Source organism: Leopardus geoffroyi, chromosome C2, assembly GCF_018350155.1.
Source record: "Leopardus geoffroyi isolate Oge1 chromosome C2, O.geoffroyi_Oge1_pat1.0, whole genome shotgun sequence".
Lineage (NCBI taxonomy): Eukaryota > Metazoa > Chordata > Mammalia > Carnivora > Felidae > Leopardus > Leopardus geoffroyi.
Window position 1 is genome coordinate 116,808,951 of NC_059333.1, and position 27,820 is coordinate 116,836,770.

Below are 27,820 nucleotides of genomic sequence, written 5' to 3' on the forward strand. Positions count from 1 at the left end.
CTGTGTTGATTCGCAGGGTTCATTCAGTAATATTTTGTGTACGTGTGTGTTCAGTCTCTTAAATAGGGTTTTGCTCGGTGTTTTGTTTCTGAGTTTAAACGTACCATTCATTAAAATTGGAAGAGAGCGCGCTGTGGCCGGCTGTGTGGTGGACTGCGGAGGAGGAGGGCGACAGGGAGCTGGTGGTCGGGTTGTCTGTGGAGGGAGACACGATGGTGGGCGGCGTGGAGGACTCGTAGCCGGAGCTGGCGGCGGGCGAAGGCTGCGAGCCCTGCGAGGAGGATTCGTGGACCTGCGGGAATAAAGTCGCGTTTTTACGGAGATACCGAGCGCGCGCGGCGCCCGCCCAGCAGGGGTGAAGGCCGCGGGCCGCCTCCCCACGCCGCGCTGAATCCCGTGCAGCTCGCGGGAGGCCTAGCGGGCCGGAGGGAGGCTTGCCTGCCTCCGCCCTGCGAAGGCAGCGCTCCAGAGAGGCACAGCGCCCCCGGGACTCACAAAAGAAAAATAGAACTGGGAAGAGAGAGGCTGCACTGGAGGCCAGAGCCCGCGATGGTCCCTCCCGCAGCCGCTGGACTTTGCTTGCTCAGAGTTAGGTAAGCAAACGCTCAGGCCTGCGCGCAGGAGCCCAACTCTTCTGCCGACGCCGGCGGCTCCAATGGCGGCAGCTTCGGCAGAGCCAGCCCGCCGGTACATCCCTAGCTCCCTACCTGGGCCAAATTGCCGCGGCTTCTGCTCCAGTGCACACTGCTTTTTACTTTTCTCATTCGGCGGTGAACTTAGAACGCCCTGGGGTGCCCCCATCCCCCCTTTCGAGCCCCTGCCCTCTCCGCCCGGCCCCACTCAGCAAAGTGGGACCGGTTCCTGTCTGCCTGCGCCCCCGCTCCTCCCACCCGGCTGCCACTCGCCGCCGGACCCTGGCCGAAGAGCAGGGCAGGCCCCGGCTGGAAGGCGGGCAGCGAGAGCGCGGCGATTACCTTCATGTGTTTGCGCAGCGAGCTGGGGTGCGTGTAGGACTTGTCGCACATCTTGCAAAGATAGGGCTTGTCGCTCGTGTGCACGTGCATGTGCTTCTTGCGGTCGCTGCTATTGGCAAAGCGTCGGTCGCAGCCTTCGAACTCGCATTTGAAGGGCTTCTCCCCTGGTGCGAAAGGCAAGAAAGAAGTCTGATTAGAACAAATCCTGCAACTGTTTTTAAAAATATAAACCATGGAAGAAATAAAAACCAAAACAAAGCAGCCCAGTGTTAATACTTTGCAAGTTCAAAAACCTGGGTCTTCAATAAAGTCTTATATCTTCAGCGGAATTATTGGTATCTGAACCATTTTAACTCCTAATCCAATGAGATCCGGATTTAATTTTTTAGTATTATTATAAGTAGTGGTAGTTTTTCTAGATCCCAGAGCAGCAGCAGGTCTGACTGCTGGTTTTTCTGCCTGAGGCTATACAGACGATTTCCGGCGGCTTCTACCTAGCTCTTGGTTTCTAATTTTCGCATCGCGAGCTGCTTCTCCTGCTGTTTTGCTCTTCTCTCCACCCCCTACCCCCTCCCCGATGCTCCGCACCCCCCTGGTCGCCTCCTCCACCCCACCCCACCCCCTACACACACTCACATTTTATAAGGTAATCGGGGCCGAGAGCTCGGCGCCGCAAATTCTTCCCTCACTCCGGCATTAAAACCCCAAGTTCCAAACGCGGTTCACAGAAATCACCCCGGCAAACCAGAATGGGAAAGCAGACAGGATTCCCGGCCTTGTTGGCGCTAGAGGCCTGGAATGGCCTGGGACTCAGATCACAGCCTTGAGCTCGCCGCGAACTTTTCTTTTAACTGTTCCCGACCGGTCTCTTTATTTTTAAAGGCCAATGCAGAATATTCGGTGTTTTGAAAACTACCTCATAGAATCTAATTGACAAAAAAAGACTTCGCCTTCCGCCGCCTATCCCAACTCTTCAAGCCTACTCAAAATCAAGTCACTGCTAAAATTGGGCTCTTTATGCAGAAGTCTCCAAAAGCCTCCTCAGGCCCAACTTACTTGCTTTCAATCCTCCGCCCCCCCTTTCAGTTTTTGTTTCTTTCTCTGCGCCTTCGTCCTATCTCTTCCAATTTTCTCAGTTCCTTCCTTTGACAAAGTCCTCACTAAGGTGCGTGGAGAGAGATGTTGGCTGGAAGCAAACGTTTAGATTTGTCTGCAGCTGGAGCGGCTGGCGCCTCCGCCGCCGAGAGCCTGCCACCTCTCTCGGCTTCGCGCGCACCAAGGTCTCCGCAAAGCTGGGCTTGTCTCTCTGCTCTCCCAGGCTTTTTAGTCCTCATTTTAAAATCTATATTCCTAGATACATCTTGTCCGATCCTTTCTATACCTCTTCATAATTTCAAGCCTCAAACTGAAAACAACAACAACAACAACAACAACAACAACAACAACAAAAACCAGCACACACTTTTCACAGCCTGCCTACTGGAAAATGACGCCCAGACCCAATCGCGGCCGGGTTTGTGCGCCCCGGCCGCTGACTTTTGGATTTCGGGTCCCAGACCCGGGATGAGGGGTGAGGATTCAAGAACAGCGTTTTCGTACCTGTGTGCGTCCTTTTGTGGATCTTTAAGTTCTCAGAACGCGCGAAGACCTTGCCACAGCCAGGAAAGGGGCAGGGGAAGGGCTTCTCGCCCGTGTGCACGCGGATGTGGTTGACCAGTTTGTATTTGGCTTTGAAGGGCTTGCCCTCGCGCGGACACTCCTCCCAAAAGCAGATGTGGTTACTCTGCTCAGGTCCGCCGACGTGCTCCACGGTGACGTGCGTGACCAGCTCGTGCATGGTGCTGAAAGTTTTGTTGCACGACTTTTTCGGGTTGGCCAGCTGCTCTGGCTCGATCCACTTGCAGATGAGCTCCTGCTTGATGGGTTGGCGCATGTAACGGAAGAAGGCGCCGGCGCCGTGATGCGCGGCCATGTTCACGTTCATGGGCCCATAGCCGTGCAGCTGCGGTGCTGCATAATGCTCCGAACGCGGGCTGGTCACCTGGCCGTACTGCTCGGGCCGCGGGTACATGTCCCCGGAGAAGCCAAGCCTCATCTGCCCGTTGACCACGTTGGGCGACGCGTGGCCCGCCGCCTGCTCGTGAAGGCCAGGGAAGAGGAGGTGGCCCGCGGCGTCCGTGTGACCGTGTGGGCCCCCGAAGCCTCCAGCTGAAGCAGCGAACAGACTGTGCTGAGCGCTGGCTGCCGCTGCCGCGTCGCCAAAGCCCCGGTTGCGGAACAGAAAGTCCCGCGTGGAGTTGAAGGCTGCGCTCGAATAGGAGCCGACGTGGCCCGGGTGGTGGTGATGGCCCAGGGCCGCGGCAGCCGCGTAGCCGGGCGCTTGAGACGTGAAGGCCGTCTGGCCGGCGGAGGCCAGCTCGTGCGAGCTGGGGTTGAGCTTGAAGGCGCCCATGCCGTCGGCGAACGGGTTGATGCCCAGGCCCACGTCGCGCTCGGCCACGTCGCCCGCCGAGTGGTGGCGGGACGCGCCAAAGGTGGTCACGCCGATCGCGGGGTACTGGGGGCCGGCGTCCAGGAGCATCGTGGCTGCTCGGGGCGAGCCCCGGCCTCCCCCGCCCCCCCCACCCTCGCCCGCCGAGGAGGGAAAATCAGGAGGAGGAGGAGGAGGAGGAGGAGGAACGGGAGGCGGAGGAAGAGGAAGAAGAAGAAGAGGAGGGAGGAGGAGTCGACCCACCTCGCGAAGTCCTAGCCCGCAGGCAGCGGCGCGACGCGCCGGGACGCCCGCCTGACCAAGCTCGGGGAAGCCGGACGGCTCCGGGCCGAAAGCAAGGCGGGCTCCGGCTCCCGCCAAACAGACCTTGCCGGCCCGGCTCGCACTTTCTCGCCGCTCAGTCTCTGCCGAGAGGACCTTGCGTCAAGGCTGCCCAGGGAAAGGCATGGAGCATCTCAGCCCCCCAAAAAAAACTTCCTCCCGGATTTGTAGCATAGAGGAATGTGAGCGCCGGAGCCGCGACTGCTCGCCCTTTCTCCGCCTCGCGCCGTATGCCCCTCCTTACTTCTCCACTAGCCCCTCGCCCTTTCTTTTCTCTCTCTCTCTCTCTCTCTCTCTCTCTCTCCTTTCTCTCAGGCTCGCCTTCTCGCTCCTTCACTCTCCTTTTTCCCCCTCTGCTTTTTGCGAAAAAAAAAAGGGGGGGAGAAAAAAGAAAGAAAGAAAAAACCAAAGAAAAGGCGCAAATCATGCACAATATTGTCTTTTGCGGTTTATCTTCCTGGGGAGAAACTTTCACCTCCTCAGCCGGGCGGTGAGCGCGAGACTGATAGCAGCAATCATTCCTGCAGATAAATGAATTGAAAGGACGACACCGTCCCCCCCTTGATGAATGGGAGCAGGGGGAGGTGTCACGTGCTGCTGACGCGGGCGCCCATTGGTGTGCCCACACTCCCCCCTCCTGCAGCCGCCGCGCCAACGGAGGGCGCGCCGAGGCGCCGCGCGCCGTTCATTGGCCCGCCCGCCTCATCAATCCCAGGTATTGTAAAGCGCTTGACATCCCCTTTTGACAAACAGGGCTGCCAGGAGTAGCAACTTTTTTTTTTTTTAGCCAAATTTTTCCCTCTTCTCATGGAAGAATTGTTTTGCCACGATTCCTTTTCCTTCTCGCAGTGATATACACTCCTTCTCTCTTCTGATGCCTCTGTCTCCCATTCCCTCTCCCTCTTCCACTCCCTCTCTCTCTTATTTCTATCTGTATCATCTCTCTCTCTCTCTTTTTCTCTATCTAGTCCTTCTTGAGATCTGCTCTTAGCTGAGCGATTAGCTACTCCGGGCGTCTCCGAGAGTAGGAGGTGGGGATGGGGCTGGTAAACACAGCTAAGGCACTTCCAGAATGTCCCGATTCAGCAACTTTCTTTTCTTTCTTCTCCCCTCTACCCCCACCCCTTCAAGGGCAGCAAAGGAGGCTTTTGTTATTTGCTCCTTTTGAAGTTTGCTTCCCTCTTGCCTCGTCCCCCTCCTGTTCATAATTTAAGATCTCGGTAGCACACGGGCACTCCACTATGAATTTACAAGAAATGTGATTTCTGAGGGTAATCGGCTGCCTCGATTTTCTCACTTTTATCAAATAAACCAGGCTTCCTGCGCTTCCCTCCCCCCCCCCCCAATAAGCACAGGTGGATGAGCTCTCTTAACTTTCCAGATTGTTAAGGTGACATATTTTTGTGTGTGGCAAATTGGAAACATTGTTGCCGAGTTGTTTTTTTTTTCCCCCTTCTCCTGGGTTATTCTTTTTTCTTTCTTTTCCTTAGTCTCCCTGGTTTGCCCCCGCTAACCCCCTCCCTCTGCACTCCTGTTCCCAACCGAGGCCCCTTTCATTCAGGTAAAACTGTAAATTTCCCAACGCGCCATTGTTCTTCAATACTGCCCAAAGCTCCCTAGAAATCCCCGAATACTTTTTTGGTATTTAAATCCCCGATAGATAGGACCAATGTAAATTTTGTGACATTCAAACCTTTTCTGGTTCACAAATCAGTCACCCTTGTCACAGTTATTGAAATTCCGCAACTCGCCACACCAGGACGGTGGAAAAAGCGGGCGCGGTCTTTGTTGCCGACCAGGCTTTTGATCGCCAGAGAAAATTTACTTACCTTCAGATGAGTGAGCAGAAAAAGAAATAACACTCCCTTTGATTTAGTTAGGAAAATGCAGACATTTGGATTCAGTGCAAACATACAACACTCGCTTGTTTTCGCGATGCGGCCCTCGATTAACCTGTCTTTGCCCAGCGCAAAGTCTATTCAACAACTGCGCGTAGTTGCTTTTTGTCCCGTCCACAAAGAGCCATTGACTATATATTAAAATGATTGTTGAAAGGTAGAGGAGTATGGCACTTAAAAGCAGGAAAAAAAAAAATCCCTGTGACTCAATCAATTAAGGCGAGCAACATTTATGCATTTCAAAAAATGCATGCAGATGCGGGGGGTTGGGGGATGAAGGTTGCATTTCTGGAAGCTCTGTTTAAAACCCAACAGCCCCGGCCGGCCGGCCGAGGGTTTAGCTGTAGCGTCTGCATATTCATTAGGTCTAATTATTTTCTAGTAAGGAAAACACAAAAAGCCAAGAGTCGGAATCCTTCAATTTGCCCTTTGTTTCTAACTTCATTTGGCTTCTTTGCAGCTGAATCAGAGCCCTAAACTCTTCTCAGACAAAGAAACCTCAACTCATCCTTTCACTGGCGGCCCCGTTAGGAAACTCACCAGTGCCCCGGCGAGAGGAAAAAATGAAAATGAATATTTTTTTGCCCAGTCGCCCGCGCGGGCCGCACCGGTGGGAGGAAGGCAGGGTCAGCGGCAGCCTCTCCTCGCCTTTCTAATTTTCTGGTCTTTTCATCGACTAGATTGTCGCTTGGTGTTGGCAAGATGAGTTGCCCTTTCCCTGGGCTCTCCCGGCTCAAAACTCCGCTTGTGTATCTGGGATGGTTTCCCGGTGTCTGAAGGGACCTGGCCAGCATTTGCGCTTATTGTGCTGGGAAATAGAAATTTGAGAAAGGAAAAAAAAAAAAAAAATCATATGTTCTGTCCCCAGCAACAAGTCAGTATAGCAGCCCAGTATTCCCCACCAACTTTGAGTGGAACCAGGTTGGGGAATGGAGGGAAAAGGGCTATGGCTTGAGGGGTGGTTTTTCAAAAACAAAACAAAACAATTAGACAGTTTGTTCAAAGATGTATCAGAACTACTCAAGGGGAAGTTGGATCTTGCCTTCATTTCAGTTGTAAAAACCTTATTTGCAAGGAGAAGTTTTCTCTAGAGGCTGTAATAGTGTTCTCACTAGGGAGAACAAATATTGAACCCACCTCGCCTGCCGTTCAAAAAAAAAAAAAAAAAAAAACAAGGGAGGGGACCTGAGGGGGAATGGTAGCCGTTGGGAGGGGGAGAGGGAAAATAATTCTTCAAAAAAGAAAAGTCAGTCCTCTCTCTCCAGTCCGTGGAAAATCCAAGGGGGACGTTGACAAGAGGGTATTTTTAGGAAACGCTTCCAAATATACAGGGTAAGAGTGAATGTGAGGAAAAAAAAAAAAAGTTGTGGGTTGTAGAAGTTATCAAGTGGGATTTGCGGCGCTCTCTGCAGGAAACGCAAGCGGCTCCAGTTCAAAGCCACATGCACCAACGTGACATATAAGCCATTAAAATATCATCCTGACGGCTCATTTCTGCTTCATCATACATTCCCTAACTGCTTCCCGAAAGCTGGAAAAGGAGAAATGAAGGATGACCGCCTCGCTGGAACCACAAAAGAGAGGCTTGGAGGGGTTTGTGGTTCCCCCTCAGCCACCCCAAAGTGATGTGCAGAAATGAGGCGATCCCGGCAACAGGTGGAGCGGGGTAAGTGTGTGAGTCCAGGGGGCAGATAGACGGGACCTGTACAGCCAGCTGCCGGGTAGCAAGCGCCCTTCGCGGGGCCACTGGCACCCAAACCCCACTGGGGAAAGAGGCCCAGCTAGACTTTCTCCCCATCCCCTCCCTCATTAGCCCCCCAACCGTGGGCATAGGCCCCACCCCACTGACATTGAGGGGAGGAGGGGGCCCTTCCGCCAAGGGCAGCGCTGGGGATGAGTCCATCTTTTCTTCCCAGGGAGGGGGGGGGGGCAAGGAGGACGAATGGGGTTCCCACTGGCACCGGGACCAAGACCAGCTTCTTACCCACCCGCCTTTCCTCCCCTCCTTGTAAACTGCCTGGGTGCCCCACCATAGGCACAAGGAGGGGAGTCGTGGCGGAGAGCTTTCTTTTCACCAAGTGAGCCGGACCCTCTCCAGGAGGAGGACCCCCCCCCCCCACTCCAGGCAGCTTCTCGCCCGTCCCTGCGAGGATGGCAGGGAGGGACCCGGCTTCCCCTTTCCAGGGTCAAAGGAGCTAAGTCAGCCTTGCTGGCAGCAAGATGATGGAACTTCTCCGCCCCAACCGGAGGGGAGATGCTGGCTGGGCCAGCCGCGGGGCCCGGATCCTCGCCCTGGCGTATCCTCGTCCTGCTTCAGGAAGTTGACCGCTGGGATCCGCTCTCTGCGCGTAGCGGGCCACGGGTTCGGGACTTGGCTTTCTTTCTCCCAGATTCGAACGAGGGCTACGACTAGTTCTCTGGGGAGCAGGCCGCAGCCGCCTAGAATTCTGATCAGTATCTTAGACATTTAGGGACACAGGAAATTTGGGGCAAGTAAGGCGGGAACTGAGTCGAGATGTGAAAGAAAGCTAGGACTGCCTCAAAGGCTCGACTGGAAAGTTTTGGGTTGATGAATGAGGTTGGCGGTCCATGGGGACAGCTGGAAGCCAGCAAGGTCTTAGGAATGGAGAAGGGGTATTGAAGGGCTGTACCTTGGCCGGCACTGTCTGCAGGAGGCTCCCTATGGATTCCAAGGCCATATTTCTACCCACTTTCCAACAGCATTGGCCTCAGAGCGACCCAAGGCGAGGCACCAACTTCCTTTCCTCTATCTAGCTGCCGGCAGGTGGGGGTCGGGGGTGTTCAAAGAGACAGTTAAATGTCCCGGCTTGTCCTGCTGGCAACCCACTAATGCATACTCTTCTTTGAGCCCACGGAGGTCACCCAGCCTTCAGCCCGCAGCCGGGAAACCCCGGGACTCTTTCCTCAAGGGAGGAGAAAAAGGCGAGAAGGCGGTCACACAGTCCAGCCTTGTCTCTGTGCTAAAGGGCCTGATGGAGGAGAGTCGGGGAGATGTCGGTGCAGCTGGCAATGGCAGACTGCGGGTAGAAGCCAGGAGCTTTTTTTGGTTTTGGCTTCAGAGCTCCCTGGCAGGCTGAAGGGCCCCTGTTCTGCACCGTCCCAGCTGAGCCGTGGCCGAGAGGCCGGCATGCCTTTGCCTGAGTGCCTGCGGGTTAATCAGTGCAGAGCAGCGTTCATGGCTCCCGGACTAAAATCTCTGGCTTGGAGAGCAGGCTGTAGGTGACCTCTGACCTTGGGCAGGCTTGAGCAGTCCGGGGCGACCCTACAACGTTCAGCCTCGGTGTTCCCCCAAAGAAAAACAGTGTCTTTTGCGTGTACCCACCAGCCCACCTGCTTGGCTCTCCCCCAAACCAATTAATTACGGCGGCTGGCTGGCACCCTTTCCTCTTCTCAAAGTGTGAGGAGGAAGGTAAGTTCTGATGTCTTCAGGTTATGCTCCTGACTCCTGATTAAGTAGCCATGGGAGTGTGCGGAGACAAACCAGGAGCAGTAATTTGAGGAGAACTTAGCCAAGCATTTTCAGAGCTTTTATATCCCTGGCTTAGTGGGGAACTCATGTCTAGGGGCCCAGGGATTGTTCCCATATTCTTTCACCCCTCCTTCAGTGAGATAACTGGCTTGCTAAGTGGGACCAGAGTTTGAACCAAAGGAGGAGATATTTACCCTGGTTCTCTACACCAGCCTGGTGATGGAGCTGCTACAGAGCAGCATAAGCTCTCAGCTGCCAGGCTGCCAGCCCAAAGCCCAGCCTCTGCAGCATTTGTTTGCATGCCTGTGGGTTTGTAATGCACAAAAGACTGCCAGGATCTAGGGGTAGAAGCGACCCAGGCCTCTTAAGCAGGGAGGGACTTGGGCAGCATTGTGGGTGGATGGGGCTCTCTAGGGAAACACACCCATTTTCCTCTGAAGCAAAAAGGTAAATTCTACTAATCCCAACCAACCAGAATGTTTCCAGTGCCAGATATCCTGCCATGAGGAAATTTAGAGCGAGGATGCCTCGCGTGCCAAACTTCCGTAGGAATGCAACGTTGGGCCCCCGTTCGTTACTGATTTGTGCAGGGAAGAGCTTATTACTTTTGGGGATAGAAGCCTTTTGTTTAGAAAAAAATTGAAAATAAATAAAACCCTCTGGGAAAAGGTGAGTCTACCCCCCCCCCCCCCACACACACACACACCTCAGGCTTGGACCTAGAAAAGATAGAGGAAAGGGCAAAAACACACAAGCTAGTTCAAGCCCAGGTTGAGGGTTGAGGGAGAGAGAAAGAGATCTTTGAGCATAGAGAATTGGAAAGCCTTTGAGATAGCAGAGCCCCATTTGGATTTGGCCTGTGGTTCAACAAGTTAAACAATCGCTTGTTCTGTGGGCTGGAGTGTCAAGACAGGCAGACGTCCTCATTGACAGAGGGCGTGCTGTGTTTGTCCAGCCTGAGACCTTTTCAATGACTGTTTGTCTTTCTAGGCCAAATTGAGGGTTGGGGCTGGATGGATCGTCTCTCTTTGGCTGTTCCACTGTCTTTAGTGTTGCCTGACACATGCAAAGGTCCCCAGGATGGGTTTCAGACTTTAAGATGGCCAAAGGTTTGGTAGCATTATCCACAAAGTGAATTTGATAAGGGATGCAAGTATTGTGGGAGGGGGGAGGGGTTGCAGTTCTGACATTCTTAACTAAGAACTGGAGCCAACCAGGACCAGATGATAGAAATGATACTTTTTTCCCCCCTATTGTGGTGAATTTTATACTAACTTTAAAAAATCAACCAATGATGATTTCCAAATGGGCTTGAGGGTGGAAGCCATGTAAGGATAAGGGATCCCACACCACTATGGGCAAGATCTACAAATCCACAAAGAAATTTCTCTCTTCTCAATTGCAATATTTGTACCTCAATTTTTAACCTGTCAACCTCCCAGAGGACACCTAGCCCTCCTCATTACATTTTACTAAACTCAGTAAACTTAAAGAAAGAAATGGGAACTTCTCATACATTAAATTCAAATTCAAGAAGTTAGAGGTATTTGAACACTGGCTGGTGCTTAAATCCTATTTACAAGGGAAATCAACAAATGAGTTTCACAAAAAAAATGTCTAGAAGGAAAATGATTTTTAATATTTTGTATCATGAAGGATATATTGTTTTGCAACGGTAGTTCCCAGCAGAGTGCTTTCTCTGACTTTAAAATTTCAAAATGGTTTAAGAAAGACTGAAAGACTCTTCAGACCACACTGTTTTTCAGTCATATATTAAGGCCACACAATCTTGCCATACAAACATGTATGAAATTGTTTAACCAGTGACCATCTCTCTTTTCTTCTCAAACAGGCTCAAAGTCAGAAAATGAGATACAAGACTTCCTTGGTGATGAGGAAAAGATTACGGCTTTACCGAAACTCCCTAAAAGAGTCTAGTAAGTTAAAATCCTCTTTCGAATATTGGTTTGCTGAAGTTATTCTTTTATAGTGGGAAGTTTTGTTTGGTCTTCTGGTGATGTTGAGTTGTGAGCTTGGAGATATTTCTTGAGTTCCAATGAAACTGAGAACAACACCTTGGCGTTTGATGCATTTGCACACAAATCAGTGACACAACATCCCACCAGCAGCCAGCTAATCCCCCTCAATGCCTACTCATCTGGACATTCTAGAATTAATATTTGACGACTCTCTCATTGAAACAACCACCCCTGACCTTCTGCAGTTCCACTGTCACATTATTCTATGACATATTCATCTTGAATTCATTTCCAGACGATTTGATTGGAATGAGGTTTGACATGTATTGGCTTCCATGAAAGGAGCAGACTTTGATCTTGGTGATGGGGTTTACATGATATGCATCATCTTTACCAGGGACACCAGGCTTCTGCAATGTGGCGGCAACTACGTTCCCACAATGTGGTGTCTGAACAGGGAGTGACTGACAGCCACTCTGTCAGGAATACCTTCATTGTGAAGAATTTAATTTAATATTCCATTTAGAATAAGCATATGATTTAGGGTTGGGTGTTTTCCCTTCCAGGCGCTTCTAGTTTTCCTCATTTCAACTATACCACCAACTGATGATGCTTGCCTCCAAGGTATTCCCTTGGTGGAAGGAAAATCAACCTTCTTAACAAAAGTTAAATGGACAACTCAGGAAATGGCTTTCTTCTATTATTTTGGGATAATTCGATGGTAGAATTCTCAAGAGAGATGTGCTTATTATGTAAATTCACTTGTTTTAATCCCTCAGTGCTGTTCTGGAAGGTCTTTGACCATGTTTCTTAATCTTTTGTCAAAAGATGTTTAGCAGAACCCTTGCTTGGAAATTAAATTTTATCCAAGTATATTTTCTTTCATACTCAGTTCCATTAATGATGATTAAAGCCCAAACTTCCATAGCAGAGGAGGGAAATCTCTTCCTTTATCTCCAAAATCCTAGATCTCATCTCCTTTGTACAATTTGGGCTGGGACATACAGTGGGCTCCTGGGGCTTAAGTTATTATTTTTTTTCATAAGACTAGAGACAACCTCTCACTGCAGGAATCTAAAGTCTCTCTGTGAATAGCCTATAAAGAGATATGTTTCTTGTTTGGGGTGGTAACCTGGCTAGAAACAGGGAAGAAAGGATTGAACAAGTGACTGCAGATCTAGATGCAAATATTCAGACAAGAAGGCTTGTTCTCGTCTAGGCTCTGTGTGGTGGCCCTCAGCTCCTGAGACCCTGCTCTGGGCATAACCTGCAACAGATAATCATCAGTTAGCATTGCTTAAAAGATCAAAGTGGAAAAAAAGCCTAGCTATTGATCTGAAACCTCCCCCAATTTCTTTCTTTTCCAAAGGAGAGAGTCAGACATTCCCCTATTTGAACCAGTGATGTGAGGAGCTCTGGCAGATGGCAGGGCCACCAAATGTCATATTTCTATACAGCAGGGCTAAAAAATCACTTTAGTGTATGCTGTTGCTTTGGCCAGGCTGAGGTGAACAAAGGTTCTTAGGGCAGGATTCGGGGCACTGGATGGATGTTTGGCATCTGGTGGTGGAGCTTGCTCCACACAGGCCCCTACAAAAGCCTCCAGTGCTTCTTTGAATTCTGCTGAAGATCTCTGGGCTGCAGAATGTGGTGGTTTTTCTCCTGCAAATCAAGTAGGAAAGTGAACTCAACAGGGCTGTAACTCCCAGCATGGTTAGAAATAGAATGCTCCAGCCAAGCATTTGGTATTGGGAGTCAGTGTGGTGAGATAACTTTCTGAAAGAAAAATTGTGAGCACCAGTGAGGAACACCACTCCTCAGCCTGCCCTGTCAAGTCAATGAAGTCAGGACTCTTTGATACTTGGCACTGGAAGACTCAAAGAAACCACCCCGAAAACTAAAATATACCTCCCTGCCATCGGCGTTCCACCTGTCATCTGTGGTTACCTGGATACTGCTTTGGGTCTTATTTTGGAGATATGCCTTAAAGACCCTCATGTAATCACCTAGAGTTCCCTGTCTATATTAGTGGCTGAATAGATTTTTTCCCCCTCCCTGTCTCTGTCCCTGGGAAAATGTCCCTCTAGGAGAATTCCTTGTCCCATTTCTGTGTTTAGCCAACGTGTGAACCATGTGGCTCTAACGAACTTGCAAGGATCAGACAGCCTTACTGACCTGCAGGTCAAGTAATCCCTGGCTACTCAAGAAGCATCTACCCGGGATGGGTCCATATGTTTTCAGTACTTCAAGAGAATGCTGCATCTGGGAAGGAGCTCCATGGGGCCAGGTTACTATCGGTGAATTTGGCTGAATCAGACATATCTGCCCTTTCGCTGTTGGCACAAAAAGCCACGCACATGTTCAAAGTTTTTCAAGGGTAAAGTTAGTAAGGGTATATAGCGTACTAACAGTCTACAAGTATAAAACCTCTGCTTCTTATCCCTAGAGTCTACAGAGTCAGGGCTTAGAACTTAGGGGGTCCACAAACTTGAAAAGGAAAAATTGCATCTTTATTTTCACCACTTTCTAATGGAAAGTTACATGTTTCTTCTACTATATGTGTTAACAAAAACAAGACTATTAGAGTCCACTGGCTTCACAAAGCTTCCAAAAGGGTCCATAGACTAAAACAATTTTAATACCCCTGTTCTCTGCTGTTATTCAAAGCTTTTGATGTAGGTGAGGTCACAGTTATATATTGAGGGATCCATTTTTGTGCAAATCAGAGATTTAATGGGAGCAAAAGTGGATGATGAGTTTGACAAACATCCTGAACAGTAGGTTGTAGATCATGTAGGTTCAGGTGGAAAAGAAGATATTTTTATTGCTGGACCACTGCAGAAGTATCCCTGCACTTAGGCCTGAAAGCTGCAGGAGGAGTTGACTAAGCTCTATCAGAGTTGGTTAGGAGAAACAGCTAGGCAAGGGGTCCCAGGGAGGAACACATTCATTTTGGGTTTGGGTTTTTTTTTGTGTGGGGGCTTTTTGTTTGTTTGTTTGTTTGTTTGTCTTTAGAAGCCCTTCATGGGTTTGGCCCACACTTGCCTAGACAACTGCGCATTCAACAGACACCTGAGCAGTGAGGAGCCTTGAAACCACTAAGACTAGGCCTGGCCATCACAAGGGGGAAGGGAAAACAGAGTGAGAGACAGGAGAGGAGGCTTCTGTGGCAGAAGGGTAAATCCCAGAAAGAGAGAGTATGGGAGGAGGTAAAAGCCAGGAAGGAGACAAATCCTCAAAGTCTAGTCTCAACACTATGTACACATCCTTGGTTTCCAGAGCAGAAGGGATTCGACTGTCAAAAGCTCTCCTTCAACCTTTCTTTTCCTTTTTCTTTTTCCTTTTCCTTTTCCTTTTCCTTTCCTTTCCTTTCCCTCTCTTCTCTTTTCTCTCTCTTCTTTTTTTCTTTTCCTTTCTTTCTTTCCTTTCTTTCATTTTTTCTCTTTCTTTCTTTCTTTCTTTCTTTCTTTCTTTCTTTTTCTTCTTTCTTTCTTTCTTTCTTTCTTTCTTTCTTTCTTTCTTTCTTTCTTTCTTTCTTTTTTAATGCTAACGCAGCATCTATTGGTCGCATTGCTTAAGCTCTTCCGGCCGGCCAGAGGAGCAAAAGACCTGGACTTGTCAAAGCCGAGGGAAATTGTGTAAGTTAATCCCTCGCTAAAATGCGGCTCGAGCGGGGAACAATGTATTAAATGAAGAACGTCTCAAAGAATCTGCCAACCATTATAAGTAAGTTAATTATTTTTTTTTAAATTTTAAAAGAAACCCTTTTTACTGACCAGGAAATGTGTAAGAATAGTTCTCCGTGCTGGGGGTGGGTGGGTCAGCTCAATCAACTCCAAGTCAGAGTTCCTTGCAATCTGTCCAAACTTCTCACCTCAGCTAGGGATATGGGATCTTTTACTCAATCCTTACAACTTCTCTTAAAAATCCAAGCTTTCCTCTGCTTTGGAGGCCCTTTCTATGGCCGCTAGGGAGGCCCAAGTACCTAAGTTGGCATTTTTGGCTTCAGAGAGCAGGGCAGGCGTTAGGGCGAGCAGCCCTTTAAATCGCCAAGCTGTGCAGCCAGCCCTAGCCGGTCGGCGGCGCAGACAAAGGACACTCCCCCCTGTTCAGGCGGTACTAGGCTAGGCCGAAACTGAAAGGTTTATTTCCGCCCGCCGACCCCCACCCCAAGACGGTAGAGCCTCAGCCTGGGAGGGCGTCCGGCGAAAGGAGGCCGTGGTCCCGCAGTCCCTTTCACAGCCTGGGCTGGGAAACTTGGTGTCCACTCTTCTCAGAGCCCTAAGGGCTAGCGAGCATAGACGCAGAGACTCCGGCCACTGGCAACAAGTGGAGGGAGCTGAAAGTGGAAGTGATCGCGGTCCCGTTTCCCAGAGGCTCTGTTTGGCGTCAGGGTACAGAGCTCAAGACTCCTTGCAGCGTGCCCCTCGCCTCTGTTTCTTTGGCCAGCCGGCCCGCGGGGCGAAGGGGTTTGTGGCGGAGAGGATTCTTAGCCCCTCTCGGGAGAGTGGCGTGGGTTTGAGGCCAGTCTCTCCCAGGTCATTCTGGGTCTGGTCAGGGCCGGACTCTTGGGTTTAGGGGTCTCCGAGCGCCACTTGAAAGGAGGGGCTGGCAAGGCTAGGTGGGAAGGATAGAGTGGGGAGAAGGGAAAGGGTCGGAGAGTCCAAGGAAATGAGAGAAAGAGACATAAGGGACACGAGAAATTTCGGCAAAAGCGAGAAAAAATAATAATAAAGCTCAAGGGCTGCTAGCCTGAGAGTTTCCTCCGCTCCCGGACGCGTAGTCTGCAGTCCCTGGGTACAGCAGCCCCCTCCCCCCCTCCCCCCGCCTCTGGCTCCGGGGACAAACCCACCAAGCAGCCCGCCATCCCCTCGCGCCCGGTGCTGCCCCGTCCGCAGGGCTGGACTGTCCGTCTAATAACCCGAGTACTTTACGTAAGGCGCAACACCCCCTCCCCAAAGTCGTGGTCAAAGAAGGCATAACCCAACCCCTCTCACTTCCTGGAGCAGTGAGGCAGAGCAGATCTAGTCAGCTTTCCAGAGAGGAGGGGGAGGGGGCTCAAGAGGAGAGAAAAGAATCCGTGCCCGGGTCAGAGCGCATGAGCAGTAGAAGCGAGATATGTTGGGGGTAGGGTGGGGTGGGGTGGAGAGGCGCTGGAGCAGGAGAGAGAGAGAGTGTGTGTGTGTGTGTGTGTGTGTGTGTGTGTGTGTGTGTGTGTATCTGCGTGTGGCGGGACCTGTCATTGCTGACGTCGGGCCCGGCTGCGGGCCAATAGGCGACCTAGGCGATTGTTCCTCTCCGCGGGCCCCGGCCATGGCCCCGAATCTCTATTCACTTCCTCACGCGCCCCGCTGCTACCTCTGTAGTGTACGGGATTTCAAGTAGGCATTAAAGACTGAGGGAGGGGGGAACACACCCCGAAACTTGAGGGGGAAAAAAAAAAACTTTGCGTAAGTTTTTTGTGGTTGTTCTTTGCCCTCCCTGCTGTCAGGTGACTGGCCTGAGCGACCTGACCTAGGGAGCTCTGGGGAGCCCCGGCCAGGATCCAGCAGGCCACCCTCTTTCAGCAGAGCTGGGCACTGAAATAAAAAAAATGGCTGGGGCGCTTCCGCACCACCACCACCTAAAACATCACCGCTTCCCTCACTGCCATTTCCCCGCAGGGCTCCGAGACCCCTGAGTGCTCCAGGGGATTGGCTGCCAGAGCGCTCTGGGGGCGCAGGTCGGGCCCCTCTGGAGCACAGCCCGGGGTCCCCGAGCAACCCACAGACTCAGCACTGCGCACCCCACTGCCCTTTCCACCTGCCCTGCAGTCTCTCTCCCTCTCCCGCTCATGGAGCGGCAGGGGGCTCTACCGAACTGCTGCCCAGCCGGTCCGCAGTGGAGGTGCTTGGCCTCTCGCTGTCCACTCCGTTCGCTGCTGCCTCTGTCTGGCTCGCGGTCCCGGCGCTGACGGCAGAGGCCGTGGTGTGGCTGGGCTGGGCCTGCCCCCCGGGGCCCGGTGGAATGCTCGGCCCACGCCGCCCGTTCTCACGCGCGCTATTTGTCTCCACAACAGGTAGCAGCTCCGGACACCATGGCCCCCAGCTTGCTGCCGCCTCCAGCCCCTCGGTGTTCCCGGGCCTTCAAGAGCAGCCACCGCAGGCCTCCCCCAGCGGCACTTTGAACGGACTCCTGCGTCTGGGGCTCCCTGGAGACATGTACGCGCGGCCCGAACCCTTTACGCCGGGACCGGTGGCCCGCAGCGACGCCCTGGCAGCTGCCGCGGCCCTGCACGGCTACGGGGGCATGAACCTGACCGTGAACCTCACGGCGCCCCACGGTCCCGGTGCCTTCTTCCGCTACATGCGCCAGCCGATCAAACAGGAGCTCATCTGCAAGTGGCTGGCAGCCGATAGCCCCGCGCCCCCGCGCCTCTGCTCCAAAACTTTCAGCACCATGCACGAGCTGGTCACGCACGTCACCGTGGAACACGTCGGCGGCCCGGAGCAGGCCAACCACATCTGCTTCTGGGAGGAGTGTCCGCGCCAGGGCAAGCCCTTTAAAGCCAAATACAAACTTGTAAATCACATCCGCGTGCACACGGGCGAGAAGCCCTTCCCCTGTCCTTTCCCGGGGTGTGGGAAGGTGTTTGCTAGATCAGAAAATCTCAAAATACACAAAAGAACTCACACAGGTCAGTATTCGGCACTGTCTGTCTCGTGCGGACCCTCTGGGGGAGCAGGCGGCCTCTTCTGGGCCCTCGGGGCTGGATTTCCTCAAGTTCCATCTGGGTGGAGGGAGGCTATCTTGGTATTTCCATGACCCAAGTCCATAAAATACTAATTATGCCCTTCTATTAGAATCACAGAAGTTTCCTGAGCCTGTGTGTGGAGGAAAGCAAGTGATTTCTGCTCTGTGAGAGGGGGCGAGTGTGAACATACTTGGGTCTCTGTGTGTGCAAATGTGTGTTCGCTGATCGAGCTTGATTTGCAGGTTTTAAAACAGCACTATTCCCCAAAGTCATAAGACATAGTACCAATTTCATTTTCTTGGTCCTTTTGGAATCCTGAGGCAAGTGCTCTTCCCCTGGTGGACTTGACAACCTGACTACCACCTGAACTGAGGGATCATCAGGCCCTTGGTGTCTTCTTGAGGATTTGGGGGTCTCATGGGCTGACTTTGCCCAGGTTTTGGAGCCTTGGTGACCTGACACTTGGGATGTTTGACAAACTCCTTTGCTTTAGCAGAGACCAAGGAGACTCATCTGCCTTATATGTCGTTTACTGAGCTGTTAAGTGAAATGGGGACATGTGTCAACCACATCTGTTAGTTCTAGTTAACAGAAAGAACAGGAGCCTGCTGAAGAGCATGCAAAGTTGAACTCCTCTGGCCAGAAGCATCTCTAATTAATGCAATTGCAAGGAGAAAGTTTTCACACTTCCCAGAACAGCCTGTGAAGTTACATTAATTAGTTTAGCAGCCGATGTTTGTATTCTCTCTAGCTAGGGTTTTCTCACCCAAACACCCTAGAAGTTTAAGAATGCAACATCTCCTCTCCTCTATTTTGGGGCTGGAGAGGGGGACTGGTGGGGAGAGGAGAAGATAAAATAAGTTCCAGCTTGGTGCCCCCCACTTCTCTTACTCTCTTGGGGCTCTACCTTACTCACCTCTCTTCTTGGTGGAAATATCAGCAAGGATTGAAGTCAAAGGACTCCCCCAGGCTGATACTGCTGGGGAAAGAAACTTGCAAAGCCTGATTCCTCCCCCAAGCCCTGCAATCTCGGGGAAGGTCCTTGGCCAGGACGCTGGCACAGGTGGAGTCCAGACCAAAGTCCACTCTTAGTTTCCTTTATTTCCATAGTATATCTAGAAATGTGCAATTTTCCTCCCACTGTTTCCAGTATCTTTCCCACCCCCTCCGCAAGCAGTTGTTCCCCTTTAGCGCTCTCCGAGTTTCATCCCAGAGGAGGGGAGGAGAAGTGAGGCCCCATCACCTCCCACAGCCCCGCTGACTCCAGGAGTTGATGGCCCGTACTGCGAAGGTAGATGCGCAGTCCTGAGCCAGAGAAGGAACTCATTTTTAATGACAGGTTTGTTGTTGTTGTTGTTGTTGTTGTTTTTTTTAACAAACAAACTTTTACTGCTCTTTGCCGGCCTAGTGTTTGAAGTCCATGAAGCAGAAAATGGTTAAATTCTTAGTGCAATCGACCTACAGCAGAGAAGCAAGTTCAGTGCGCCCGGGCTGGCTCAGGTTTGCGTCCATTCAGGACAGAATTTTAAGTGCGTCCTTTCCACTGGCAGTCCTGACTCATTATCTCTGGAGTTAAAAAGGAAGGAAGGAAGGAAGGAAGGAAGGAAGGAAGGAAGGAAGGAAGGAAGGAAGGAAGGAAGGAAGGAAGGAAGGAAGGAAGGAAGGAAGGAAGGAAGGAAGGAAGGAAGAGAGAAAGAAAAAAGAAAAAAAAAAAAACCTACTGAGATTCTCCTGCTCCAGCGTTTCTCTCAAACCCCCCCTCCTAAGTAATGAAAAGACAGAGAGAGGGGGGGAAAAAAAACAACAAAATGTTTCTCAAATGGCAATAGACCTCACTACAAATTATTCATGAAGACAGTTCTCGATTCAACAGGAAAATAATTGCCTTTTCAAATATTAATGGCGTTTCATTTCCTCGAGTCGCGGAAGCGGCGAACAGGAGCTGATTTCTCAGGAGTTGAGATTCTCCCGGATCTGAAGCCCGGGCCCGGCTTAGGAGGCAGCTGCCCCAAGCCCCATGCCGCAAGGTTTCACTTTGTGGCGGTCACAGCAATCCCGGAACAATGGTGCCGCCGCGAGGGAGATGCGGGGCAGCCGCCGAGCTCCGGCCCGACCCGGCCGCCTGTCCCCCAACCCCCCCTTCTCGGGACCCCTCAGCTGGGGGCTCGCCCCACCTTCCCCGCCAGTCGTTAGAGAGAGACAGGGCGGGGGGTCCCAGGTAGAGAAGTGACTGCGCCGCTACAGAGATGCTCGGTAACCTGGTCCAGCCACAAGTGCGAGAAAATGGCGCTAGCCGAACTGCCCCGCGGCTTCCGAACTTTGTCCGGCGGGCCTGGCGCAGGGCCGCGCAGGAGGCCGCTCCCGGGTGCTGAGCCTCTGGGAGGAGACTCCCGGCCCCTCTTGATTTAAGCCCCAGGCCCCGGCCGCTCCGGACCGGCTGCAGGGTCCTGGCCCTACCCTGCCTCTGCACATCCACCCACCCACCCAGGGCGCAGCGCCCGGACACTGTGGGAAGGGAGGGGGCGGGAAGCAGTGTATGGGGGTGGGGGTGGGGGCGCAGTGTTAAGCGTGAAGTCCAGGGGGCCTCCTGCAGCTGGGGAGAGGCCGGGAGGGCGCGAGTGGGCGCGGCCTCACCTGACATCCCTGGGGCCTCAGAACTTCCAGACTGCTCGAAGTGCCATGCTTTTTCCCCTCTGCTCCTCGTCTGGGATGAAATCATTGTTTCTGTTTTACGTGAATGTCCAACGAGGTGCTGGCAAGATGGGATAAGTGTGCAGGGGAATATTGGGGAAGGGGGGCGGTCAACCTCAAATTCTATTCCTCCTCTGTGTTCTCAGCAAATCTTGTTTTCTTTTGCAGGCCCTGAATTGCATGGTTCTTGTAAGTAATCTTAGAAAGAAAAGAAGGTAGGGAGGAAGAAAAGTTTTAGTTTTGCAGATGCCAACAGGGATCAGAGAGGAGAAAACAAGGGGCAAATAGGGACACTGATGTATTCTGCATCTTTCTCGTTTTTGTTTTTGTTTTAATAAAATGGTACCAGTGTGCCGAGAAATGGCAGATGCCAGCACCGCCCAGTGTTCCACTGTATTAGCAGTACTCCTGCAGGGTCAGAACGCAACGACCCGGCCCTGCCAGAACCCTGGGCTCACTATCCGCAGCCGCACGGAGGCAAGGGTTGTGCGCAAAACTCTGACTCCGCCTGAGCTTCAGCCCGGCTCAGGAATAGGGGCTTTGTGTGTTCAAACCTGCCCCAAAGCACCCAGCCTTCCTGGAAGCGGCGGAGAAGCGACCACACAGGCAACCGTCCTCCAGCCATGCATCTCTTTCTTAGCCAGACGCTTGGTAGCCTTTCTCTCAACCCTGGGCGCCCGGTGGCATCCATTGTTTAAAGCGCCTAGACACTTCCTCTCCACTTTGCCACAGCATCTGCAGCTCCAGCAGGAACCTGGGCTTCCGGGTTCTTGGGGTCCTTTCCACCCCCACATTCCAGCGAATCCAGCCGCCAGTGAGCTCCAGGATTGGGGCTCTGTCTTCGGCGAATATTTCCACCCTAACGCGCGCTCGCGCCTTCCCGCGGCTCTATAGGGCATCGCACCACGAATCCGAACCCCTCGCGGGTCTACCCCGGCTGCCCGCTTGTCCTGGCCTGGTCTGATCTCAGCAGCTGCGCTCATCCCGAAGCCGCCGAGCTCAAGGGTGCGATTACGCGAGAGGCCTCGGATCCCGCCTGGCGCGGGCAAACCCTGCAGCGCCCGCCTCTCAGCTCAGGCCTGCAAGGCCCGAGAGCGGGGCGTGGGTGGTCTGGGGAGGCTTTTCGACCTCTCAAGTCAGTTCGGACTGGGAGAGCCGGCTGCCAGCGGCAGCGTCTCCGGGAGGCTGCTGGAGCAGCGTAATAAAATATTATTGCCGGCGCGCGTATCTGGAGGGATCCCGGACAGTTTAGGCAAGATTTGAAGAATGCTGCTAAATGTTTGCCCTCAGGGGGTAGAAGGGAAGGGGGAGGGGGCTCCATTTCCCGTAAAAATCGCGTCTGAAGTGAATCATTGCTCAGAATACCTTTTCCTGCAGCACGAATCCACATTATGCACATATCGTGTGCAACGGCTGCGCATCTTTAAATTATTCCATCACCTTGGCGTTTGCACAAAATCTACTCTAGTAAATAATTTGGGCCATGGTAGGGTGCGTGCGGGGTTGACTACTGTGTGGGGGGTGTGTGGGGGGGGTGTGTGGGGGTGGTGGGAGGAATACAGACGTTTGGCTAGAACAGCAATTTTAAAGCAAACGGACGCTAGCTCCTCGGTCAACTCTATTCTCGGGCAAAGATACTTCTGGTTCCGAGTGGAGAAAATTTGGAGGAAAACAACCAGAGTGGATCAGGATGGAAACTCGACAAAGATGGAGTCTTCATCGCTCCTCCTCCGTACCCTCCCCCGCCCCCCCCCCCCCTGCTCCGGCCCGGGCGGGAGAGGGGGAGGGGTGACGGCGTGCTGGAGGAAGCTCGGGGCGCGCTCCGAGCGGGCGAAGGGGGTGCTAGTCCTGAGAGGCCAAAAGGAAAGAAGGTTTATGAAAATCTTCTGTGGGTCTTTTTCTAAAAATGACAGAGAAATTGAGAAGGGTGGTGAGGCCAAACTGGGGCCACGACCCACGCGCACTAATGTCTCTGCGTTGCCTCCACCAGGGGAGAAGCCCTTCAGGTGCGAGTTCGAGGGCTGCGAGCGGCGCTTCGCCAACAGCAGCGACCGCAAGAAGCACTCGCACGTGCACACGAGCGACAAGCCATACACGTGCAAAGTGCGCGGCTGCGACAAGTGCTACACGCACCCCAGTTCTCTGCGTAAGCACATGAAGGTGCATGGGCGCTCGCCGCCGCCGCCTAGCTCTGGCTACGACTCAGCCACGCCGTCTGCCCTGGTGTCGCCCTCATCGGACTTCGGCCGCGACCCGCCGGTGGCCTCCTCGGCGGCGGTGGCGGCGCGTGGCGCCGACCTGAGTGAATGGTACGTGTGTCAGGGCGCGGGCCCCTCCGCAACCGCCCCCGCCGCACCCCCAAAGCCCCAGCCACCACCTGGTCCCGCCGCTGCCGCTGCCGCCACCGCCTCCGGTTTTAGCGCTGCTGCTCTGGTTGCCGCTTCCGGTACACTGACTGCTTGTCTAGGCGGGGTTACTGAGTCTTGAAGAGAGGGTGAGGAAGGAAGAAAGGATGGAAGGGAAGGAGGGAGAGAGGGAGGAAGGTAACCGCTAAAAGTTGTTAGAGCTCATTGAATATGCTAATATAATATCCATTATTTTAAAATATAAATATGGTTCCCATATTTATTCCGCAATCACACCCAGCACCCTGCACCCACCCCCATCGACGCCTTCACAACTGAGTAGCGTGACACCAGTGTTTGGGTGGAGAAAGTACAGAAAGAGACGAAAGAAAAAAAAAATACACATTAGGAGAGTTTATGTGCGAACTTGGCAGCTGCAGGCGGTGAAATTAAGACCACAAAGTCCTCTCGTGGTTCACAGAATGTGAGATGTTTTCCTCGAGGCCTGGGCTGCTGGGACTGCCACCGGGACTCCCTTCCCAGCTTCCATTGGGAGCCTCCTCGAAAGTTCCAATCGCAGAAGGTGGCAGAGGGAATCCCTGAGCCATTATCTTGCCTATTTCCTTCTACTTCTGCCTCCCTACATTCTCTCCTCCTTCAGCTATCCTCTCAAACAAAAATGCACAAGTCCCAGGCCCCAAAATTTCCAACTACCTATACAAAGGAGTTAAAAGGGAGAGAAGTTTAAGCACCTACCCCTGTGGATCACATGCCATTCTCCCAAGAGCTGGCCCAAGCACCCAGAAATATCTGCTCCCTATACTTCTACCTCTGGGATAAGGTGTGAGTCCTAACAGCCGAAAATGCAGACAAAGGAGTGCTAGAGGGGCTTTAGGATTCAATGCTCTGAAGCCTCCTGGGAACAATCACCCTCTCCCCACCCCCCTATCCTTGTAGAAGAGCTGCCTTTGAAATCTTGTGGGTGCTTGGCATTGGGGGTGCAGAGTGGGCCAATGACGTCACCAAGCCAAGGCCTCCACAGTGAAGGGATCTGGACTAGGGAACAGTACCTGGATGAATCCCATCAATTCTGGGATAATCTTTGTAAAAAATCATACAATTGTTTGTCTTATTTTTTAAAAGGTGTGTGTGGGGGGGGGGGGGTTGGACAAGAGAGATTAACTTCAATAATAAATGTTTTAAAGGCAAATACCCAATGGGTCTAGATCGAATGAGTATTCGATATTCTGCGGACCAAGTCCCCAGATAAAGAACCAGATGTTGGGGGCAGAGGAGAGGAAAGTCTGCAATTGTTGCCAAGGAGGGGAGGAATCAAGGCCTGTTGCCCAGCCTCCCACCCTCTGCAGGGAGGATGGGGCTGCCCCCAAATCCTTGCTAACATGAGGGAGGGGGTTAGAAAGAAAAAAGAAGGGTGAAAAAGCTTTGGTAGACCTATCCCAATCCCCTAAGAATTGGAAGATGGGCGCTCTGTTAGTCCCACCTAGGGGGAGCCTGCTAGACTGCCCAACAAGTCCTGGCCCTGCTACTCTGCTAGGTTTTCTTCTACAGCCTCCCCTTCGGACACTATTAGACAATTCTCACTCCTGCCCCGCAGCCCCACACTTTCATCAGATAAACAATGTCCTAACTGGAATGGGAGTGTTTTCAGTACCTCTCAAAAAAAACCAGAATCTTCCAAACACACACTTAGTGAATCCATTCTTGTGGAAGTGGCCCCGCAATCCCCTCCCCCCACTGCTCTCACCCGTACAATGGAGTCCAGAGGCCGCCTGGCCAAGGGCCGGCGGCCTGCAGCAAACGACTCGTTCCCATCGGGGAAACACCCCGCCCCACCGCCAAGGTGGAGAGGGCATCTGCAGAACTTGCTTCTTCTGACGTTTAAAAATTCTTCCCTCTACAAATCGGACTCATTCCTTTCTTTTCTGTTTCTAGGCCCCTGTTTGCCTTCCACTCCCATCCAAAATAGTGAAATAAAATAAAAATGCTTGGTCGGCCCCTAATAGCCTTTAATTTTTCATTTGCTTGTTACAGATGTCCACCGCGTTGCTCGCAAGGTAATCTCGCCCAACGCAGCTGAGCGCCCGCATCTAGCGCCTGCGACATCAAAGGGTCCGCGCACAAAGCAATGTTTCTTCGCCACGGTGCATCTTCATGGTAAGTTAGGATTTCTATGGCAATGGGCAAGTTGCACTGAAATCCTGAAAGGCCGAGCCTGGAGCCCGTCCAGGCTTTTCATTAAGGACATAATATTTACGTCTAACAGGCCTTTTTTCTTGTGTATACAAGTATATATTTTTGTTTGACGCGGACTAAATCATTTTCATTTAATTTCCGGTAAACAAAACCCACGCGAATGGGCACTTGTTCCCGATCATAATAAAAATGGATAATAATGTGAGGGAAGAAAAGGGCCGCTTGAATCGCCGCTCAGCCCCCTTTGTTTCTGCTTTCTGCGGTGATCAGAGGGCGCATTTGGGTTTGATGGCGAGTTTCTAAAGGCGAGGAAATGGTTTGTAAGAGGGGAAAGAAAAGGAGAAAGGTCTAATCAAGCTCGGGTTGTTCAAAGAGTCGGGTTTTGGGGTTGAAAGTGTGAGTTTGACGGTGCATCAGCATGCCGCGTTAGGCTCGCCATGGAAATGCGCGCGGGGAGCGGCCGCTTCAAAGGCGGCACACTTCACTGCAGACACTCTATTAAGATACATTTGCGCTGACCTTTGCTTTCACGCCATTTAATACTGTCACTACGTTCTCCAGTATATACTTCCTCTTTGGAACCAGCGTCGCCCGCGTTTAGGGGTTCACCCTACACTCCTGTGGGGAGGGGGCGTTTTGATGCCAGGGACGCATTCAGGAAAGGAGGAGCCGGACTCCGTGCACCTTGACTGCGCCCCCAAAGAAGCTCCAGGGTCAAGAGTAAATAACTTTAGGGCAACCTCAGAAGCTTAACAAATGAGCATCCCCAGCTCGATTTTGTGCAAAACGCCTCTCTGCCACTTGAGCAGGGTAGAGGCCTGAATTTGAAAGGGACTTGTGGAGGGGACACACTGGATGAATCTAAGGAGTTCAAACTGTGCCTTTGGGACATTACCACTCTGGTCCCCAGATCAACCCATTCTGCCCCCTCTATCCCAGAGGTCTCTTGCAGGCCCCCATATTGTTTCTCCCTAGTGTGGGGCATAGGATACCCATCAGGCCTAGGCTGGCCCTGGGCATGAACTCAAGAGCCCAAGGCCAAGGGGATAGGGAAGATGGCAGGAAAGTTAGAAGTCCATGTTCCCTTAATTGTCTTGTTGTTTATTTTATCCAAGTACCCCAGTGAATAGGGGAAAAATAAACACGGTGAAAAAAAAAATCAAACAGTAGAGTCTTCTTTAGTGCCAGTCCTTGTGGTTGAATAAAAAGGATGGTCCGCTTTCTATTGAGCTGAGAAATCTTTGAAGTGGGAGTTATTATCTGAGACATTCCTGCTTGTCGTCCTAACAACGCTGATGAAACGTAAAAGGTTCTTTGTCAGCGATTTGTTCTCCTCTCTGTCAAACTCCCTCTGCCCCGTTAGTTTCAAACCGTTTCTAAAGAGATAAAATCAAACTTCTTAAAAAAAAAAAAAATACATGCACAGTACACTAACTGATAACTTTAGGACTCAGTCCTGCTAAGGAAAAAACAAAAGCAACACAGAGACATCAGGCCCAAGGTCTGTGGAGGCGCACAGATGTTGAGGGGCCTTTTGCACAGGCTCTGGGACATGGGGGAAAGAATGCAGAGGAGGTGTAGGCAGAGGGTACATACCCCAAGCACAAACTGTGTGTCTGCTTCTCTCTGCACTGGCCTGCACTCATCAGTCCCAGTCAGGTCACTTGGATGAAACTCCTTTGGGGACCCCTCAAACTCCCAATATTCTTGCCAAGGATGCTTGGAACCTTTGACTGCAGCCAAGCAATTGTTAATATTTTCTGCTCCTTCAAAGACAATCTCTTCTAAAAATAGACCCATTGTGTGTTTCTTCCCACTAGCAGCAATCAGCAAGCCCTTTTTGCCATTAATAGAAAGTAGAGTGGCTTGAAGGAGAGACATTTTTATCATTTCCTGTTTTCTTCAGAGTCTTGGCAATTGGAGTTCAGAAAGGTCAGTTTACAAGATAGTGTCCCCAAAGTGCATGCAAATACCCTCCTCCCATCCACATATGCAGTTCTTCATTTAATATTGTGCCCAGGAAAGAAAATTTCACCCTGTCCAGCTTTCCCCAAACCTCCCGATGTGGTTTTAAAGGTGGTTTACATACATAAGGATGTACTGGCCTCCCTACTCTGTGTGTGCTGAATAAATGATTTGTAAAGAAGTTTCCCCAAGCTGTAACCCATGCTGTTATTATAGTTGCTGCAAAATGTTGTCTCTTATATTGATTTTTATTTGTTTACTGGAAGTCCCCATATGTTTGTTTATATCACTAATTTATGGGAAATGTAATGATTGCAATGAATGTGAATTATACAGACAGGCAAATGTTTTGTAATCATAAATTCACACACACACACACACACACACACGCACGCACACACACAAGAAGCCTGACTGAAACCTTATACTCTTTGGTACATCTCTACCCAAACTGTTTGTGATTTATCATCTCTCCCCCTTAGATCCTTAAATTATGAACTAACCTGAAAGAAAAATAAAAGTTGTTATGTATTTGATTGCAAGTGATTGTTGAATGAAAAAATATAGTCGAAAGCTGTGGCTTCATCTTGCTGTAAATATGTAAAAATGGATTAAAATCTGTGATTCTCTTTCCCTCCAAAGAGCGTTGTGTACATGGAGCTCCATTTTGCTACTTTCTTTGGTAATAAATGTTGTGACGTTTCCCTTCCTCTTTTGAA

At 51.5% G+C, this 27,820-nt stretch overlaps 2 protein-coding genes and 1 long non-coding RNA gene across 9 annotated transcripts; 1 reads left to right on the forward strand and 2 right to left on the reverse strand.

The window, feature by feature from the left end:
- Window positions 1-67: 67 nt before the first annotated feature.
- ZIC1 (Zic family member 1) lies at window positions 68-3,590 on the reverse strand. The gene is made up of 3 exons (XM_045503351.1): window positions 2,574-3,590; window positions 975-1,138; window positions 68-292 (listed from the first exon to the last, which is right to left on the reverse strand). Exons 1-3 carry the CDS (start codon window positions 3,553-3,555, stop codon window positions 95-97), a joined length of 1,344 nt encoding a protein of 447 aa, XP_045359307.1. The 5' UTR covers window positions 3,556-3,590; the 3' UTR covers window positions 68-94.
- ZIC4 (Zic family member 4) lies at window positions 300-27,820 on the forward strand. 7 transcript variants are annotated; one of them, XM_045503354.1, is made up of 6 exons: window positions 300-593; window positions 7,097-7,350; window positions 11,027-11,111; window positions 17,212-17,829; window positions 22,568-22,886; window positions 24,975-27,820. In XM_045503354.1, coding segments are annotated over exons 3-6 (1,008 nt in total). In that variant the 5' UTR covers window positions 300-593; window positions 7,097-7,350; window positions 11,027-11,041; the 3' UTR covers window positions 24,976-27,820. The 7 variants fall into 7 exon arrangements, with proteins under 7 accessions (XP_045359310.1, XP_045359314.1, XP_045359309.1 ...); XM_045503353.1 differs by lacking the exon at window positions 300-593 and adding an exon at window positions 3,595-4,501; XM_045503358.1 differs by lacking the exon at window positions 7,097-7,350.
- Window positions 18,355-21,588, reverse strand: LOC123611437. Its single transcript, XR_006718669.1, has 2 exons — window positions 20,521-21,588; window positions 18,355-19,452 (listed from the first exon to the last, which is right to left on the reverse strand). It is a non-coding gene; the product is annotated as an uncharacterized LOC123611437 (long non-coding RNA).